The 21,113-nt window shown below is 37.8% G+C and overlaps 1 protein-coding gene across 4 annotated transcripts in view; it reads left to right on the top strand.

The window, feature by feature from the left end:
* Positions 1-21,113, top strand: part of VEGFC (vascular endothelial growth factor C) — a 63,029-nt gene that overhangs the window by 19,904 nt on the left and 22,012 nt on the right. The window contains exons 1-4 of one of the 4 annotated variants that reach the window (XM_044430635.1): positions 10,077-10,821; positions 13,267-13,315; positions 17,519-17,741; positions 20,870-21,060. In XM_044430635.1, coding sequence (XP_044286570.1) covers positions 10,655-10,821; positions 13,267-13,315; positions 17,519-17,741; positions 20,870-21,060 — 630 coding nt within the window. In that variant the 5' untranslated portion in view covers positions 10,077-10,654. Of the gene's footprint in view, positions 1-10,076; positions 10,822-13,266; positions 13,316-16,667; positions 16,746-17,518; positions 17,742-20,869; positions 21,061-21,113 lie in introns of those variants that run through there. The other 3 variants (XM_044430638.1, XM_044430637.1, XM_044430636.1) reach the window with 3 other exon arrangements.

The following is a 21,113-nucleotide window of genomic DNA, read 5'->3' as shown; positions in this document are numbered from 1 at the left end:
AGGTTCTAAAAATGTATCATATTCTATGAAGTGGTTTATAGTGAGGAGCAAGCAGGTGTACAATCACATTTTCTGGGTTTTTTTGGACTGAAAGGTCTCTGTACAATCAGTACATTGAACTTTGGTTTGAGGTAGTTTCTATAACTACTATAAAAGAGTGTACTATGTGTATAGAACCAGTGTGGTATACTGGTGAAGAGTGTGGGACTCAGGAGATCTGGGTTCCGGTCCCCATTAAGCCATGGAGCCAACTGGGTGACTTTGGGCCAGTCACAGACTCTCAGCCCAACTACCTCACAGGGTTGTTGTTGTGAGGATAAGATTGAGAGGAGAATTATGTAAGCTGCCTTGAGTTTCTTGGAAGGAAAAATGGCTTGGAAAGAAAAAAAGTCAGGATATAACTATAGTAAATAATACCTGCATGCTTTCACAAGTGGCAAGAACAGCACAATGGTCATGTTTTTTTGCTCTTTGTGAGGGGGAAGGTGCAGTTCACAAGTATATTCATACCCTCCAAACTATTGCCAAAGTGTAAAGACACACTACAGATCAGAATTATAAACTCCTTAGCAGGGCTGTACTAAGAAGCGTAACTGACTGCTCTCAGGTTTTAGTTGAGACTCTTGCTCCTTTCATGTGTTAAATGTGTGAAGTGGCCTACCTTACTCAGTCCATTCGAAGAATTAAGACCATGAACCTTTATTGTTTTGACCTGCTGCCAATATGCAAATCACGGGGTTTCTCATATCTCCAGAAGGTCAAAACTATAAAGGTCCATTGTCTCAGTTCTGGGAATGTGCAAAGAGAAAGGATGCTGCCTGATCAATCTAGACAAGTTGGGCAGCATCAGTTAAACTGAGATTACTGAAAAGCAACTATGCGTGCTTTACAGGGAGTGAATCTCTCTCTGTGTAGGCAAGGCAACCATGGACCTGAAACTAAAACTCTGGACCTGGAAATCACCTAAACAGATCCAATAATCCTAGGAATAGATAATAATGTACTATGTCAGGTCTTATGAGCACATTGAGGATCTGGATGTCTGGACAAAAAAGGGGAAAATGACCCAGTTTTGGTTGGAACAAAGGAAGGATAGCTTCAGTCTTGGACGAAGTAGAAACTTTCCTTAGATCAGATTTTGTGATTTGTGCATGTCATTGTGTGCATTACAAAGTCATGTTGCTGATGGAAGTGCTGGTGGAAGAGGGTATCTTGATTATGGTGTTTGCACTGGGTAAAGCATTCTATGATTCTCTCCAATTAATAGGAATGATCCCAGGTGCTTCTTTGAGCAGTGTATTGAAGAAACCATTTAGACTTGCAAGGAATGCAGCCCAGCCAGTTTAAAACTCACTGCAACTTAGTGCATCCAAGTGGGTTGATTCCTGTTGAGTAATCCAAAAGTTTTTCTACCCTTTTTCTCAGATATAGGTAGGACTACCCTTAGTCAATAGTCCTTAAATAAGAAACAGCTATATGCACTCTGCAGAATCTTAAAAACCTGCCATCGATCAAGTAAAGAGAGACCATTGGCTCAACATGACATTCATCATTCCATTTGTACTTTTTATTTGTCATGTGATGACTTCATTGAATATTGAGATTTTAAAAAGGATAATTGTTACATAAGATTAAGGCACAAAGCAAAATCTGAGGTCAATGCAACCCCGGTATGCATTTTCAAAGCTGTTTTGCAGCGGGAAGAAAAGTTCAAAGGGGAGTGTCCTGCTATAGTATCTTCCCTGAAGACTGAGATATGAGAATGAAAACTGGTGTGCATGTTCAAGGCAAACTCAGGTTGTTGTTAAGAGGCCAAAGCAGATGTACAAATAATGCAATTGTATGACTTTCTTGAAGTCTGAACTATCAGAATTAAAATTGGTTCAGGACACGATTTTACATTTTACATTGAAACCTGAACTCTACACCAATTTTCAAAACAAGTGGCAGTAAACAATGAGCCTTCTTAGCAAAAACAATTTCAGCTTATGCTACAGTGCATAGCAGTTAGCTTTTTAGAAAATCTCTAGTCTCTCAGCATGCCAGTTAAGCACATTAAGCTTATGCAAATTATGCAATTAGGAAAAATATTTGTGTTATTTCTTAATGCATACATAGATTTGAATATTTATGAAGAGATTTGCTGTCTTCTAAAGAGACTTTACTATTATAATAAACAATTATTTAGAAAAAGATAAATGTATCATCTTGCATGCATTGGTTCAATTTTCAAAGTTTTCTGGAAACAAAATTTATATTTAGCATAATATGTGATTTGGCTAGGAACTATTTTGGCTTGGTTCCTCCTTTTCTGCAGTCTTAGACTATAGGGAAACAAAATAAGGGACATGTACTAGAACTTTTTTCTGTTTTTTGCATGGCAGTCTAAAAATGTTTACTCAAAACTAAGCCCACTGATATCAGTGAGACTCATTTCCAAGTATATAATCTTAGGACTGAGGCCCTAGAAGCCTATCTGTTACTGTTATTTTATAATAACCCCAATATATAGTTATACAGGAATTTATTTTTATTGCATTGCAGACAAAAACTCTGCTAGGCAGAATCATTCTGTGAACAAAATGCTGGATTTACACATGGAAGTGTTTGATACTAACTGATATGCTTCATTCTAAATGAGTGCTGAATTGTGACATAATTGCACAAGTTTGTGAGGGCTAAATTAGCTTTCTGGAGATACGAATGTTTAATATTTAAAATGCAAACCAAATAAAATGTCATCTTCTAAATCTATGTGCTTGGTAATTTATCACAATTTACATTTATAGTCTACTTACTATTTGTTGAACTATTATTTGTTTACTAACATTTGAGGTGATGTTAGTTAATGGTGCTGTTATTGACATTTTTCTACTATACATTAGTCTCCCATTTGCTCACCTGATAATCCTTTATGTGGGCTTTTTCTTCATAGCCTAGTATGTTTAAAATACATACAAGGTAAGGTAGGTGGTCTTCTAATTAATATTACTGTTCAGATCCATAAACTGTGTAAGGATTGTTTAATAGTTCTAAATGAGTATTTTGTGCCATTAATCCATTATTTTAGAATAAACTCCAGTATTTGCCTTGTGTCACTATTGCATGTTACTTAGTACTTTTTTTTTAAGAATTGCTCATTATATATGACCAGTTCATATAGTTTCTGGTGTCTCTTGTTAAATATTTGTGCTATAGTTTACTTCTATTTAGTCAGTGTTCTAATTAATTACATTTAAGCACTTGTCAAAATGAAAGAATTATACTTATTAATGTGCATCATATTATAAACAATAGGAGATAGATATATTTCTATACTTCTATACATATAGAAATATATACATATTCTGTCACAAAAACATTTAATGTTATCAAAAATCAGTTAATAAAGAGCACTCAGAAACTTAAAGCAGCATAAAAGTATTATTAAACAGCACTCATTCGAGTTGTGAAGCCCTTACATTACCACAAATTAACTTCAGAGTTATATACAATTACTATTCTATAGTAAAAAGAATTATCACCATAATCAAATTGCAATTTCAGTGTGTAGTATTTTAATGAATGAAAAACAGAGGTTCATTTAATTTAATACTGATCCACTGACCAGGTTCACATGACATGACAACCTATTGTGGGTTGCTACCTATAACGAGTTATCATAGCATGCAAACTCAGACTAGTTTCCCTGGGATGGCTTGTTTGTGGGCAACAAGCCAACCCAACAATGTATCAGTGTATAGTTATATCCATTGTGGACTGTCATGTAATCCATACCTGGGCTTCCAACCTCATCAAAGGTATATTATATTTGCTAGCTTGACAAAAGCAATAAAAAAGGTCTCTGGAACATGTATAAGTTTGAGGTACCCAGAGCTGTCAATGTTCCCTATTTCAAATGGAATTTAGAAAGGTTAAATATGTTTTTACAAGAAATAATTAAAGAGTATGGAGGATATGGAAAACAGAAAATGTTTGGCAACCACTACTGGGCCACGTAGACAGGACTGTCTGCATTTATTATTGCATATATCCTGCCTTTTTTCCTTTTGCAAGGAGCCTACCGCAGCTTGCAGGTTCCTGTTCTCCAGTTTACCCTTACAAGAACCCTGTCAGCTTGGTTAGGCTTAGAGTTTGTGACTGGCTCTAAGTCACCCAGTGAACTTTTTGGAAAGTGGAGGAAAAGTGGGGGGAAAGTTACGGTGATCCCAAAATAGCTTTTGATTGTGACAGAGGAACAACTCAGTCTTCTTATGGAGTCACCAGCACCTGAGATATCCACAGGAAGACTGGGTGGGAGGGTGGAAAGGGAGCCCACCAAAAACTCTTGGTGAACCTGATTGTCAGGTGCATCTTGGGTTTGCAGAACTATACCCTGGCTTGTGGCCATTTCCCCTATACTTTCTTCTTTAGAATGAATGATCAGGCATATATGTGTGTGAGTATGTGCGTGTACATATATATATGTCCCCTGTGTGTGTCTACACACACATACAGAGCACCCTGTGTGTACATGGACATGTGTGTCTGAGTATACATAGATGGTCAGTCTAAGTAGCCTGCTTTGCAGATGTATGCACAGACTTCTGTGTTTAGACTTCATGAAATCCTTCAGGTTCTAAATTGTGAAGGTTTCTGGATTCAGATGTCATTACTCAACCTGCTGATTTTGTGGGAGGGGGTGGAAGCCATGTGGCTACTGAAGCCAGGTTAATAGCACAGCCCACTGACCTTCAACACAGTGAGCACCCTTCATATGACATAATATTATAATATAAACACATATATTAAGTGTGTGATCCTATGCATGCCTATTCAGAACTAAGTCATCTTGAATTCAGTTTGGCTTACTCTCAGGTAAGTATGTATAGGATTGGATCCTAAGAGGACTTAGGTACACTACAAACCTGTTATTTGGTATGTACGCTGAAAGGGGTTATCTACTATTAACCCTTTACTCATGAAGAAATGCTTAATAATTCCTGTGAGCTGCATGACCAGACCATGCAATCAGGTAGCCTTTTTATTTGGTGAACATTTTTGTGCCTTTTCAGTCAAGTGTCCCTTATTCATTTCTGGAAGTCTTCTCTTCATCTCTGTTGTGTTTTAGTGAGGGGTGAGGACAAGTGGAGAGGAATGTGTTCAAAATTCCACGTGGCTTTCAGCTATGGACAGATGCAGAGAATTTAATTCTCTGGAAGCAATGTAATAAGGTACATGCGCATGAATCTGCTTTTGTGAAAACAAAAACTGTCACTGTCAGTCTCACAAATGATTTCAAGTGCACACTTAAAAAGCTTAAATTCTTGCTTCTGAATCACTGCCATTATTTTTGTTCTTTATCTACTACTATGCTTATCTGTCCAAGCATCTGTAAAGCTGAATCTCACATTTAGGCCCCAGAAAACAATAAAGTCACTTGTCATGTGCTTTGCTGTGTTTTACTGAAACAATTACTTTCATGTTATACAGCAAGCATTATCTCTGATAAAACAATTATTCAGCTATCAATATTTGATCCCAACCATTGGGATCAGAAATCAAAAGGAAAAATGTCCAATTTAATAGCTGCTAAAAATAAATGAACAATGAACTGACATTAGCAAGAGGCTTGGCTTTCTGCCTACAATGCTTTGCTCTCATTAGGCATACAGACAAAGCCTGCCTCTTCTCATTTATCCTACATTAACTATCATTGTTTACATCTACCAACATAATAACTCTTTAGATGTATGATTATATATAATAAATAAACCATTCAAGCAACACAAACTATCCTGACTATAGGATTAGATTGTTACTGTTCATCTTATTTCACTTCCTCTTTAATTTAAAAAGTTGTTTTGTGGCTTACATTGTATTATTTTTCTGTTTCAAGACATGTCATCCTCTCACTGCCTGGAGGCCTTTTTCTGCCGTTGCCATCTCATTTTTCATGTTTTCATGCCTGTTTCTATTATTTCCCAACTTTAAAATGTACTGGTGTGGGGGTTTTGTTTTAATATGTGGAAGCTGAAACATAATGTATGCACTGTATGGGACTTCTTTCTTTCTTTTTTTGGTATGCCGAAGACATCCTCTAATTTTCCTCTAAATGTGTTTGCCCACTACCTTATGGGAAAGGATGGAAAAATAATAGATCAACAGAAAGTGTGGTTCAGATATTAGTAAGTACAGATTTTACTGGCATTAGTTACTGGCTGTGTCAAACTCTATGAAATAATATTTTGTATATTCCTATAAACTATCATGTAGTATTATAACTACATAAGTGGAACTTGCAACAAACTGTTGCAGTGTGGAATGGGTTTGCTCAGGCTTCCAGCCAGCCAAATATACTTTCTTACAGGTTACTCCACCCTATTCTTCCCGTCTACCATTGGTTTTTTGCTTCTCCTTGAACACTTACTTGCTGCTCTGAACATGTCCTGTTCTGTTGGACTTCTTCTCCCTTGTTTTTCCCAAATGGTTTTTATTTTATTTCATTTTTGTTTGAAAAACTTGGGATTTCCCTGAACCTGTAGGCAGTGATATGAGGTATCCAGAAAAAAAACCTGAATTCGAATGCAAATTAGGTTCATCTTCTCAAGAAACTTTTCAGTTTGTGCCAGTCCTACAAAAGGTTTGAACAAGTTGTAACTCTCCAGGAATTTTGGTGGTTCTAATGTCAGTGGGGCTTTTTTAGTAGAAACTTGAAAGAACTGACTATGGTGCTATCCACCTCCAACTCCCCTGCCTCCCAAATTAGTTCAGCACCATGGGGAGCTCCTTTAGATCACAAACCAAAACCCAGAATGGATAAACTTCCCCAGTGATATTACAGCCACCAGCCTCCTCTGGTTAGAGTTGATGGAAGCCATGGACCAAAACATCTGGACTTTATTTATTTCAATTATTTATTTAACTTCTATACTGCCTGATAGACAAAGTTCTCTGGGCAGGTTGTAAAAGGTTGTAATGACAAAAGGCCATAAGTTTGCCACTGTCTTAAATTAGCAAGGCTGTTATTTTTATTTAATAAATATAACTTCTAAAAAGCACCCTGAATTATTTTGTGTCCAAATATACTGCAAATATTTGACCTGAAATATTTGAGGAAAAATAATGCACACAATAAAATTTAAATGTTATATAGATTTTTATCGTAACACTTTAAAGAAACTGAGCAGAATATACTTTTTTAAATTTAAGAAAAGCAAAGGTACTGAAAACTGTTAACAAGCTAAATAATTTTAACCCAAAGGATCATCACTGGCAATGATGGTCATATTGACAATCACTCATCTGTTTAAGTACAGTTCAGTTCCCTTTTCACTAAGGTTATTAGGACTGTCTCTGTTTATTACCTCCAATTTATTCTGAGACATATACGTATTTCAGTGGCATATATGCCTTTTCTCACATACATGCTGTTTTTCTTTTAAAGTGTTCATTTTAATTTTACTCTGACCTATTCACAATATTCCATTGTTTTAGGCTATCTTGATACAGTTCAGTTAGTCAACTGGCATATAAACAAACATAAAGATTCACAGGCATCATTTTTCTTTTAAAAACTCTGTCAACACATACTTGAAAATGAAATGCACTGACATTGTAAATGTCTAAAGTTTATTATTTCATGTCACACCATCAGTTATGTGTTTTAAGCTCAGCAAAGTATGAAATATTTTGACCTTTAGAATTAATATGATAGACACCAGGGACAATTTAAAAAGTCAGTATGCAAAAATATATGATACACAATATTTTACTGTTAGATTGGACAAAGGCAATATAACATTTATTCCAATAAACAAGTTTTTGGATTCCTACCACCTAACCATGCATACACCTCACAAGTATGTGATCTGTGTAATCTCTGACATAGGCATAATCCTATGGGGATGCCTGTAAAATAGTGAACCCAGAAGATTATGGACATTTCATGCAGAGCGAACCATGGAGAGAAGGGCACTCTGTATTCCTGCCCTGCAAAATAGATTTATGGCTGATGTAAGCTTTCTAACTTTCTCTGTGGTTGCTTTTGTGGCCTTGAATATCAGACATTTCTCACTCCGTATAAGCTAAAATGTTGCAACACCTTGATTATCATTTTGCTTGCGTGGGAAATTAGGGCAATGGTCCCATGTTGCTTATACACTTTAGCATATACTTTCTTGGGGACTGGAAGGTATATTGTACCTTTCTGATTTGTGGGCTGTTGTTTTGTTGGCATATTCCTGTTAGGATTTGAGCAGATTCAGTCTCTGCAGTTCAGAATGGTTCTATTGGTACCCTGTCTATTCTGGGTGCTATATTCCTTCCAAGTGCTTTTGAAGTAGCTTTCATTTCACTAATACTGTAGGTTCTTCATCTCTTCAAAGGGCAGCCTCTCCTTTCTTTTGTACAGTTCTTCTGTATATCATTTCCACTACTCCTTATTTTATCCTGGTCAGATAGTATTAGGGATGTGTGAGCAATCCATTTTGTGGGTGCGAATCCACCAGATTCCCTGGGCTCAGCTTCCCAGACTCCAGCCTGCTTCTAGCAGCTGTGAGTCTTACTTGGCACCGAGTGTGCTGAGCATTCATTTGGGCACCTACAAGAAAGCAAGTCTATGCAAATAGTTCACAAGCCATATCTCTTTTCCATGCACATGACTTGCAGCTTTTGTTTTGTACCACATGTGCTGTAGAAGAAGGTTGCACAACCAGACTTCTGTGAATGTTTTTGAACTTTCTCTCAGCTTACTCACTAAGTGAGGAGTAAGCATGAGAGGAAGTCTGACAAGCAGGAGACAAACTCCAAGACACGTGACTTTGGCCCTTTAGCAAAAAAAGGTCAGTGTTTGACAAATTCAGTATCTGTTGACCATAAGTTATCATCATTGCTATTAACTGGATGCTTAAAAGTAAAATAACATAAATTTATATAAAGAATGCAATATAAAAGCTTTTTAATAACAATAAAAATACAAAATTATAGAAGGCTTGGCAGGTCAAAGAATACTGAATTTTTTTTTAAAGTAATTGTATGTAAATCAGACTTAGAATTAGCCTTTCTTGTAACTAATGCTAAGTCTTGCTTTTTGGCTAAAATTATCTTCTCTTTCCACTCGAAGTGTGCTCTACTAAGTTTTAAAGACTGGGATTATCTCTTAGTGGCAGAACTGGAAACGTATTCAGGGCTGGCCCAGTAGAAGGAAGCCTCCTGCATCACTGTGTGAAAACAGACTGAACTGCTTCTATGAAATTGCATCACTATTCACACTTTCATGAAGACCAAGGAATGTGTGGAGGTAGCCCTGCAAGTTCTGGGATAGGAAACAAAGGGAAGATTCAATTCTTGGACTCCTTTTATTTTCAGCTTTCCTCGACTTACCTGTATTGATCTGGGAGGAAGGAATACCCTGGAACATTGCACTTCACTGCTTTTCCATTTATAGAAAAGATTCTAGATGGCAGAGTACCCGTAATGCAAATGAAGCATATTTACATAGCACAAGTCACTTGCTAAAGGGCCAAAGTCACGTGTCTTGGAGAAAGTCTGACAAGCAGGAGAAAGCCAGACTCTAGGAAGGATCACTGCAACCCTAGACCCTGTTGGTCTTTCAGTATTCCTAATCTAGAGATCTCTTTTCATATTTTGTTCTTTTCTTTCTTGCTCTTTTCGTTCTCTTTGCACTGTCCATTGCAATAGTTCTTTGGATTTGGATCCTATTTCTTTCACCTTTTACTTCTTAGCTGCCCTTAGCAAGTTTCATCCATCATCCATTTGAGCTTTTCCTCCCTCTTTTTGCTACAGGAATTCTCTTTTTGCATTCCTCCCTAATAATACCTCTTTGACTCACATTCAGTTGTGATCAGTAATGCAAATATGTTTTTACATGGACTTTTAATTCATCAGGAATGTTATTTAAGCTGTAGTTTGGCACTGCACTTCTGTTAGTGAACTTTTTCAGGTTTACTCTGTTTTTTGATAATGATACTTTGTGATCACTACAACAATCTGCTCCTTGTCTCGTTTTGGCACCAAGAATATAGATTCTCCATCAGCTAATTCCAATTATGTAGTCTGTTTGATTTCTGTATTTGCCATCTGGTGACAGTATAATCATCTGATCAGTTGCCTGAAGTAGATATAAGCAGATGGTGAGCTTCACGATATTCTATGAGTCCTTCTCCTGCTTTGTTTCTGACCCGTAGGCCAAATTCTACATTTGATTCTGCTTTGTTTCCTACTTTTGCATTTCAGTTGTTTATGATTATCAGCATGTCTTGTTTTGGTGTGTTGACAGTTTCCTCTTGAACGGCTGAAACATCTGTGGTTGGAGCATTGACCTGAATAATAGCTATGTTGATAGGTTTTCCAAGAATTCTGATATGGTTCAGTCAGATTTTGCACAATAGACCCTTCCTGTCTGTGCTACGTAATACTTCAGTAATAGAGCTACTCTGCTTCTTCTGAGCTTGTAATTTCCATAATAAACCCTTTGTGTTTGTCTGACTGAAAATGTCCCACTTGAGTCTAGTTTAGTTTGCTCACACTAAATACTGTGTTTAAACATTCCATTCATGCTTTATTGCTTCCAGCTTGCCTCAATTCATATTTCTCATACCATGTTTCAGTTGTATGTAATGTGCAGCATTGGACTTCCCTTTTACATCTGTATATGGCAGCCACTTTCAGTTTTGCTCTAGTTGCATCATTAGTGACAGCGCTATTCGTACTTGTCCTTTGCTCTTCCCCAGTAGCTGATTGCGTGCCTTCTGACCTGGAAGTTCCATCTGGTACTATCTCTTGTTTCATTTTGGATTCTTTCATCATAGGGCTTACAAGGTAAGAAATGTTTAGATATGGTTAACCATGGTCTCCTCCTGTGCAATACTAAACAGAGTTAGCTTGAGCCTCACTGCCTTTGTCTGGGCAAGATCCTCTACCAGTGTTGCCTTCAGTTGCTGCTGCTGCACATTAGTTGCCCATCAGGAGTTTCTCCACCCCCATCTCCATTACAGATCCATTTTCTTTTGCTGATGTGACCATTACTCCTGAAGAAGATGAACGCATCTTAGTCAGATGTCTCAACTTTCACCACTCCACCTTAGGTGGCCCTGCTGGAAACCCAGACTAGTCAGAGCCTGACTTCCTGGCAGCATTGCTCTTGATTTCTCCAACACTCTCGAGCCCCCCACCAAATTAAGATGTATATCCAAAGGGGAATTTTATATATTATTGATGCAAAACAGTTGATAATGTGTCCCATTTTATAAATAATTTGCATCATGTAAGGTTTGCATAAGGAAAGTTACCCCTAAATGAGCACAGCAAATTAGCATTGCCAGGGAGGGTTGTTATGAATGAGCCTCGTTGTTCTTTCCTTGTATGAGGCTTAAGTGACTATCATCCTATAAATTTCATGGCATTTTGGTCTATTGTTTACACATTCCCACCACCACTCACCCATTATGTATTGTATCAGCACTGCCCAACCTGGTGGTATCCTCCTAAGTTTTTTGGCTACAGATCTAATACACCTCAGACCATTATCTATGCTTGGGACTGAAGGCAGTTGTAACCCAAATATCTGGAAAACAACAGGTTTGGGAAGGATGGTCTACCTGCCAATGGTGGATTATATTTTATGTATCTAACAAAGTGAGATCTAGTGCACAGGAGCTTATGCAACACAATGCCAACAACAAAAATCAGTCTTTTGTGCTTTGGGGCTCTTAGTGGTTTTCTGTAAAGAACTATTTTAAGAAAAGTTTAATGAATGGGCCTGCCTAAGCATGATTTGGAATAGTTCTTAGTTTGGTACAGCAAAATTTTCATTGTGCCTGCTCTGAGTAAAGGCATGACCACTGGCACTCACCTGCAGTGATATACCTTGTAAAAGCAGGGTATGTCTGCTTCATTCTCCTGAGTGGGGACTCTTCCACAGCAGGGAAGAGAGAACAGGAATATAATTGTGTCCTTTGGCTTACTAATCTCCTGTCACTTCAAACCAGATGAAGGGTAAGGCTATATGCTGTTCTGCTCCTAGCAGCTGAACAAGTTACTGCAGGCTTCAGCCAACATGGACATACTCAATTAATTACAACCAATTACTGCATTTTAACAAGATAACCCTGAGGCCCACACACTATAGTCCCTTAGTATCCATGCTATGTTTCATGATCTTGGTGTTAGGGCACTGATTAATGAATAGACAAACAGACACACATTCTTTTCTATTGGTATAAACAATTGGTTTTGTTTTATAAATTGAAATTGTTTCAGCTGTTTAGATTGTTTTAAATTGTACATACTGAAATGAAGTGCTTTTTATCTGTATTTCATGATGCATTTTATTTTTGCTTTTGTGTTTTATGAATTGCTGTGAACTGGCCAGAGGTTTTGGCTCTTGGGTGGTACCAAAATGAAATAAATAAATAACATTTTGCAGCTGATAAAACAGACTATACAGAAAAGACACACATTAACATATAGAGGGAGAATGAGAAAGAGAGACGCTATGCTCCAGGTTTCTTCCAATGTTAGTTTTAGAAGATGCAGGTGTCCACATTAGTCATCTTAAGATGTATGAAAATGACATATGGAAACAATAATCTATGCAGCCTCTGGGCCAGCCTTTGCATCTTCTTTTGGAAATAGATGCATATGTTACAATTTCATGAGTCTCAGGCACTGGTAGGAAGACTAATATCTTATGACTAAATAGTAGTACATAGACCTCCCTGTTCCTATAAAACAGAATCTTTACAAGTTCAAGAGTTCATGTAACATGAGGAAAACTGAGGTGATTGTTCTGTTGCATTTCTTTTCTTTTTTTCCTATAAAAGGTTAGAGCACAAATGATTACATAGGAATGCTGAAATCCACTGACTTCACCAGACATGTTTATGTGGTTGAAACGTAGCACGCTGTAGTGGCTGACTTCCAAACTAATTATGTAATTGATGTAAAGTGGCAATGAGAGAGCGTGTTGGCCAGTTCTGCCTCACTTTTGTCCTTTCCAGAAATTGCAGAATTGGAAGAAGCGCACCAAAAGGCAGTCTAGTTGAACCAAGCACTTAATGTGGGAGGGACTGCAGCTCAGGGGCAGAGCACATGCTTTGCCTGCAGAAGGGCCCTGGTACAATCCCCACTCTCTGGGTGAAAACCTTCCTGAAAGCTGGGAGAGCTCCTGACAGTGACAGCCTGACTCAGTACAAGGCAGCTTTCTCCGCTCCTAATCCTGGTCCACTAAGAGTGCCAGACCTTGACAAGTGTCCCTTCCCACAGACTGACCAATGCAATTCAGAATAGTGTGCCAAGAAGAGAGACGCCTCAAGTAAGTAATTATATGGCATAAGAAGATCCAGATAACTTGAAAAAGCCAAGCTACACTGCCTGTGCCCGCTCCTTGCTTCTTCTTGGATCTGCCTTACAGCTTTTACAAATCCTGGGATCTTTTTTATGATGGCTTTGAAAAGTTGTTGATACTTTGAGGTCTGTTCTCTAATTTGCAGTCTTGAATTTTAATTCTGCCATTACAGAGGTTCACATTCCCTGTGATATATGAAATATATGCATGGAATAAGTGTCTGCTTGCATTATAATTTGGTTTCATAAGGACATGCCAACAATTGGGCATTCTCATTCTTATATTTCATGGAATATTAATAGTAGTATGGCACTAAAATGTGGAAGCCTTCAGTTAATAAATTAGATTGTAATGCAATATATAGTTCTAGTTGTATTTCTGTGCACATTTACTTGGGAGTAAGACAACTGTATACAATGTGACTTGATTAGAACTGTACAATAAAACACCTCAAAAGTGACTTTATTCAACACTGCATGAAATCTTTTAATTTAGGGTATGTTTGAACTTTGTTAATTTTAAACATGATCTTAATTTATCGTTTATCTTTTGCTAAATGTTTAATGATCATTATGAGGTTCTGCATGACAAGAAAATAACATTTGAAGCCTTTCTAAATTTAACTTACAGAGCTTTTTAAAACATGTCAGGGCAGGCAAATTAAGGAAACAGAAAATGGTTCCACACTGTGTAATTATTATGAAAGTAGGACATGGGTCAAATTGATTTGAGTTGTTCAGATACCTACTCTGCTGTGTTAGTCACTAGGTGAACCTTCTCACTCTAGCTAATATTACAGCTTCTAGCAAAGCACTTTAAAAAAGACAACATCATGTACACCATCATTCCCTGGAGGAAATGGAATGCTTTTTTGAATGATTTTCCATGAAAAGCTTGGTGTAGATAGAAAAATGAAATAGGATATGTGAGAGGAGACTAGATGAAGCCCTTCCCCATGAAATTGACATTGTTACATGAACAAAGAAGGTTTTTATTTGGTGGAGATGATTCATGCCTGAATACTGTCAGCAGCAACAGGTAACGGCATTTTAATTACTTAATTATACTGAATACATATGCTGCCCTTCAATATTTGGTAGAAGTTAAGGAGTTGCAAATCCCTTTCCTGAAAGTTAGCCAGTTACATAATGAAACATCACTGTTTCAAAATTGTAATGCTGTGACCTGAAATGCCCTAAATTGTAGCAATTCTTTGCAGAAAGTTTAGAGTTTAGAGATATGGGCTAGGTAGTTAAATGTTTGATACAGTGAAATCCCATGCAGGTTTACTCAGAAGTAAGTGCCATTGTGCTCAGTTGTCCTCATTTCCAGGTACATGGTTTTGCAGCCTTGGCTAATAAAATGTGAGTTTTTTGTGGCAACTGTTTTCATGTTTAGAAAAAGTGAATTGGTTTTGTATTGATTTTGTTAGCTGACTAATGTGGTATAATGTTATGATTTAATATTAAAGGGATTTAAAAGGTGGTAGAACTGAAATACATATGACATGCAAATATTGATGCTATTTAATAGTGATTTTGTCTTATATTAAACAATGTAATGTAATAATAGTAATAATAACTGTACCTTGTGAACTGTTTTAAACATTGTATAATTGCAAAAATTGAAGACCTAGTCCAGGCATTTAGCATAAAAAGCTGAAAATTGCAGGATATGTTTATTTCATAGCTGTGATAATTATATCAAAAGCCCTCCAAAAACAAGCTGGGTATGGAAGGAAACCATTAGAAAATGGTGGATTTCATTTTGTTCAGCTAAAAATAGTGATATACCTGAAATTAATAAATGATTTGAATGTTCTTGCAATCAAAATGGTAAGAAGATCAGACAGAACAATTTTAAAAATTTTGAAAATTTAAGTTTTTGGTTGACTTTTCTGTATATCATGACTATCAAGGGACTATATCTAGAAATGTGCAGGTTTTATTTGAAATGTCTGGGCAAAATTATAATTTCACTAGACTTCATAACTATCCATACATCTTCTTGTTATTAAAATACTATTTATTATTTCAAGTGGCTACTATAGTAAAATAGGATCAATCTTTGCTTGTAAGTGGAGTATACCATCCGTTTCAGTATATTGAGAATTCAGAATCAATTTTACCTAGCACACTGCAATTTGACTTCTACAGTGATGCATTTTACTTTAACTGTGTCTTTGCTGTTACTTCAAAAAACTGTCCTTTTATTTCTTGACTCACAGCAATTTTGTGTTGCTTAATAGTAGAGATCACAAGTTGTTGGCATAACTTCCACCATTGGGAGAGTCAACATATGACTTTTCCAGTGTTTCCAGAGCATCTTGTTCAGGATCAATCATATGTACAGGTTGCATGCAAATCCAACACAAGAACCACACATAGAGGACCAGGGAACACCACCTTCAAGTACTCACAGTTGTATTACATCCAGTCTTACAGCTGAATGTCAAAAATGCAGGAAGTGTTCTAGTTCTTTTTCTTGTTTTCACTAGTCACAGACGATCTCCTAGCTTTCACAGTTCCAATGTATGGCCATCAAGTTTACAGTCTCCATTTCTGAAACCCATGAATGAGTTGGAATACACCTCTCTGAAAGCAAGTGTGCTAATAAGATGCCTTGATTCTCATTTCACATTTGTCACAGATTTTATAGCAGGCATGTTATAATAGAAAAGAGGTGGCCTATAGCCAACCTTCTGACAAGTGTTCCACAAGTTACGTCCAAAGTAGCACATTTCAATAAGCACTCCAGTACATATGTAGTATTCTGTGTTTTAGAGTGATTTTGACTGCATTGCTAAGAGCTGAGAGTGTAGGCCTACCTGTCTTCTGGTGTCAAATCCATGTGACCTTCTGTTCCTGTCAGGGATGCTACACTTCTGTTGTTTGTGTCATGTGATACCCATGCTGTAGGAAGACCATCAATTATAGAGTGTGAGGAACAGATAAGGGAGACCTGAGTTTATTCCTGGCTTAGCCCTGAAGCTCACTGAGACCAGTCACTATCTTGAAAAATAACCCATTTCACAGGTGTGTTGCAAAGATAAATGAATAACCCCTTGAATGAGACCTGAGCTCTTAAAACAGAGGCATTTCAAAGGCAATTCAGTCCTCAAAGCCTGATCCTATACAGGCTTAGTCCAATGAAGTTTGTTTCTAAACAGCTGTGCATAGAATTAAAGCCTAATTCTAGAAGAAACTCTGCAGTTTATTCCTGGTTACCTAAAACTAGTTTTGGGATTACTGGGTCTGGGAGCATTTGTGCAACATACTAATCCTCCTGGGAATTTTACCCGTGTATTGCAGGCAAACTTCCCTGTGCCTGACAGATGATCACACACAGTGGGAAGCTGTACTCTCCCCACCTCCCTCATCCTGCTGCAGAATCCCAGGTGATACTGCAGGAATGCCACGTATTGAGGGAACAGGGTTATATGGCCAAAAGCTGGTACAGTGCATCTACTCACAGAGTGAGACTGCTCAGCATTGGTAGAAGTGAGGGTGGGGAGACAAGAGGTTGAGAAGGAATGGGCCACCTTGTACCTAGCATGAAGATCAGGAAAGGTGCCGCTCACTGGCAGACAGAATTGAACCCTTTCCAGCCCAACTCTTGAGCAGGAATCAGGCTCAGAGGGAGGGTGATTCTGTGGGACGGGGCATATACAGTTGGCTTTTTCCAGGTGGAGGCCTGGCTGAATGTACCACCTTGGCTCACAGTTCCTGGCCAGAGCAGCAATGTTTTTTTGACACTCTGGACACGTTCTCTTAATGTTTGACATGACTGTGCTAGCCATGATGAGTTAATTCAGCTATAGAACACGTGCTGGCTTCGAACAACAGGTTAACCCCCTGTGGCTTATAAACCACAGTAGGTTATCATATCATGCAAACCCAGTCACCATGTCCACGGCCAAGCTGGCAGTTTGTAATGAGATGGAATGGGCAAGGTTAATATGCCTTTGCTTTCATTCATATCAAGATATTGATAAAGAGCTGATGATGCAAGCACATAGATCACTTTAACTTGAAGGCTATTTTTTTCCCAAAATGGTCTCTATGTTGAGATAGTATTTTCTTACTTAAATGCAGCAAATCATGTGATTAATATGCATCAGCATTTGTATATTGTGAAAAGTAATGTAATTATTTTTGCATATTTCTTTAGCAGACTCATGCAAGTAAAGAATTGGAAGAACAGTTGCGGTCTGTTTCCAGTGTCGATGAACTCATGACAGTACTTTATCCAGAATACTGGAAAATGTTCAAATGTCAGTTGAGAAAAGGGAGCTGGCAACATAATAGGGAACAACCCAGCTTCGATGCAAGATCAGAGGATTCAAATCCAATAAAATTTGCTGCAGTACATTACAATGCAGAGATCTTGAAAAGTAAGTGTTGTAAATTTAATGTATACCAAATACTGTAAACCAAGATGTTAGAGTATATCAGTTCTGTCAAATATATTTTAAAATTTAAGCACTGAAAACAAAACTGAGACATATCATATTAAGGCATGATTTAGTATATTCAGAATGCCAAACCTCATTAATAACAAGAACTACAGTAAGCATTTAGAGTTTTTCAACCATCTTTTACAGTTACTGTAATAAATAGGGATGCATTGGGGCACTGTATCTGAATGCCTATTGATTCAGTTCAAGCATGGGCTTTTGAAGGACTGGACAAAAGGCAGGGGAGACAAGGAAGGGAGTCTAAGTCAAGAAAAAGCAGACAGAATTTAAAGGAAACAGGTTAATTTCTAATGCATATTTTGGTAGTGTGCCTCACCAATCATTTATACCAGAGAACTGGGGAGAAGCAGAAACTGGTGTCAAAATCAGTTGGCCATCATTGATACCTAAGAGTCATTTGGGCAAGATCTAGGCAATTTGACAGTTCCAGCTCCTGGTGCAATCCTGGGTGATTAATTTATTGACAGCTTTCCACCTAATCTAGTTGTAGGATGTAGCATCCTGTTCCACTTTGGGAACAGGACTTTAGACTTGTGGAAAATGTCCAACAAAAAATGTTTGGAAGTAGGCCTGCCTGCATATTATTTTCATTGTGGCCCTGCACTTTTTCTTTGAGGGGTAGGGTAGGAGAGGAATAGTCTTTCTTCAAGCACATGGTGCGGTACTTCAGCAAAGCACCACTGGGGAACTTCCTGTAGCTCAAGTCCAGGAGCTTCTGTCCAAGAGCCACCACCACCACCCACTTGACAGGGAAGATTATCCCCTTCACACTTGCCTTTAGAGATAGCCCAACTCACAGGGTACTTAATAAACCTCATCTCGAGAGCCAGAAGATGTGCATCCTGAACATTTTTGGTAACTGAAAATGAACTATGCAAATGAAGCTAATTTGCATTATTTTTTTCCAATGAAACTGAAGATCTACCTAAGCAAATAACCCCACACAAATTGACCTCATTTGCATTGGAATAATTTCCCATTCAAAATCTTGTGGAAAACAATATTCACAGATAGTTGCTGATCCCTTGATACTCCTTCTTTAGTCTCTGAGGTTATTCTCTGATGGACCTTTTCTCTGAATGCACTCAGTTCTGCAGAGGAGCTCCATCTCAGTAATCAATTTCTTATTGTAATATATTGTCCCTGATTTCTCTATTTCTCCTTCTGTACATCTTCCTTCTATTTCCCATCACTGCAAAAGTGCTACACAACAGAACAAATACATCTTCATTGCACTTTAGTGACTATGACAACAGAGATTCACCAAACTTAGCACAGTAATTCTGAGACCTCTTAGCTCAGAATGAGTCAAGTCCTCCACTACAATGAACCTAATTGCCTAAAGAATCAAGCTTTCTTACAAACCTTTGCAAAGCTCCATTATATCCTTCCACAAGGGGTGTCTATACAGTGAAGTGAACTGACTTCTTATGACTTTACAAATGCAATTCTTCATAAGTTATATTCTTAACTTGTAAGTTCAAGTTCTAACTGGTTTTTCTGTCTGGGTTCATTGGGTAAAGGTTTTTGCATCTCCTCCTCCTAATGAAGAACAGTCACTGTTTGTTCATCCATTCATCAACTGCTTTGGTAAAAGTCTTAACAATTTACATCCTTCAGAATGTCTATTCCTGAAATTGTCTTTGGTCTTTATTCAGCTTGTATGAAATTCTTGATCTCATGCCTATGTGTGATATGTCTTCTGTTTATTAACGTATTTTTGATGGCCATTACATTGGCAAAGACACTGAATAAACTGTGTACTATACATTCTAGTCCATCTGATTTGTTTGTTAATGAGCTCAAGAAATTGCTATTCCCCATATGTTATCCATTGGCTCAGATCAATATATGAACTGGTTCCTTTCATATCAATCAGAAATTGATTTTTCCAATCTTTGTGAACCTCAAAGGTAATGCTGAGTATACTGTCTGTACATGTACTGTCTGTACATGGAGCCTTGGTTTTCTGTCTGTACAGAACTACCTTCCTTACACCATAAACTTTTCCTGTGTTGTGGGGATCAATCTGAAAAAGGTTTTAGGGCTTTCCTCTTAGCAGCTGCCATACTGGATTTTTTCCATTATTAAACTGTTTCGCAATGTAGCAAATCAACCTCTCATGTGCATTATTAGAGAGCTTTATACTAGAAATAGTCACCTTTTTGTATTTCATTTACCAGAACTCATCAAAGTGAATCCATTAACTGTCCTGCCTACTATAATGAAGTGTTATGTTTTGGAAGTGACAGTAAGCACTGACAGAGAGAGCTGTCCTCAGCAGCTTTCCTCCAAAAGAACACCAGCATTTTCCTCTAAATATGTCAGTTGCCAGTCTTCGATACATGTGCCTGTTCAGAGTCTATGAAAAAGAAAGGTTGCTTAACTCTAAGTGATGTTCTTCAGACATTCATCTGTGAAGTCCCACAAACTAGCCTCCTTTGCCTCTGCAAGTACCTCCTTTTTTGAGGGAGATACTGTTGAGAGACATTCTCACAATAACCAACTGAGTAGTAAGTACATGTCCTGACCCTTGAGGAGGGTATCTCCCTTTGAGAGTAGGGGCACTCAAACCTTTTAGGCTTGAGCTCCATAAAGTTCCAGGATGGTAAGTAACATGTTTTCTCTGAAGTCATGGCTTTTTTCATCTAATCTGTCTTCATGATTGTTGAAACTTTGTTAAGGACCATTTATAATCACTTCTAAATGCTAGAGGTAAGCAAGTATTTGGTTGGTTGTTTCCAATGAACATTCTGTCCTTCACCTCTGAAGTTCCAGACCGTATGTACCTTTCCTATTTACATTCCTTGCTTGATTTTTCATCTCTCAGATTCCAACTTGACTTTAATTCCTGTGGACTATCTTCTGACAGTCCTCCCAAGGTATCTGGCTACTGCTGACCAGCTGCTTTCTCAGACTTTACCTCCCTCCTTTTTTAATCCCTTGCTTCTTGGGCTTCAACTAATTTTCAGGGAGTCTGATTTTGAACTATTAAAAAAAACCAACTTCTTTATAACCTATGAGCTTTCCCTGTAACTTGGCAGGTATTGATAATGAGTGGAGAAAAACTCAATGCATGCCACGTGAGGTATGTGTAGATGTGGGGAAGGAATCTGGAGCAACAACAAACATCTTCTTTAAACCTCCATGTGTGTCCATCTACAGATGTGGAGGTTGCTGCAATAGTGAAGGGCTGCAGTGCATGAATATCAGCACAAGCTACATCAGCAAAACGGTAGGTTGTTACCACAGATGCATTCTGAGTTTGTTCCTAAGTATATCCGGTGT

The sequence above is a fragment of the Varanus komodoensis genome, unplaced genomic scaffold (assembly GCF_004798865.1).
Source record: "Varanus komodoensis strain SLA01 unplaced genomic scaffold, ASM479886v1 scaffold21, whole genome shotgun sequence".
NCBI lineage: Eukaryota > Metazoa > Chordata > Lepidosauria > Squamata > Varanidae > Varanus > Varanus komodoensis.
This window is presented reverse-complemented; position numbering and strand designations above follow the sequence as displayed.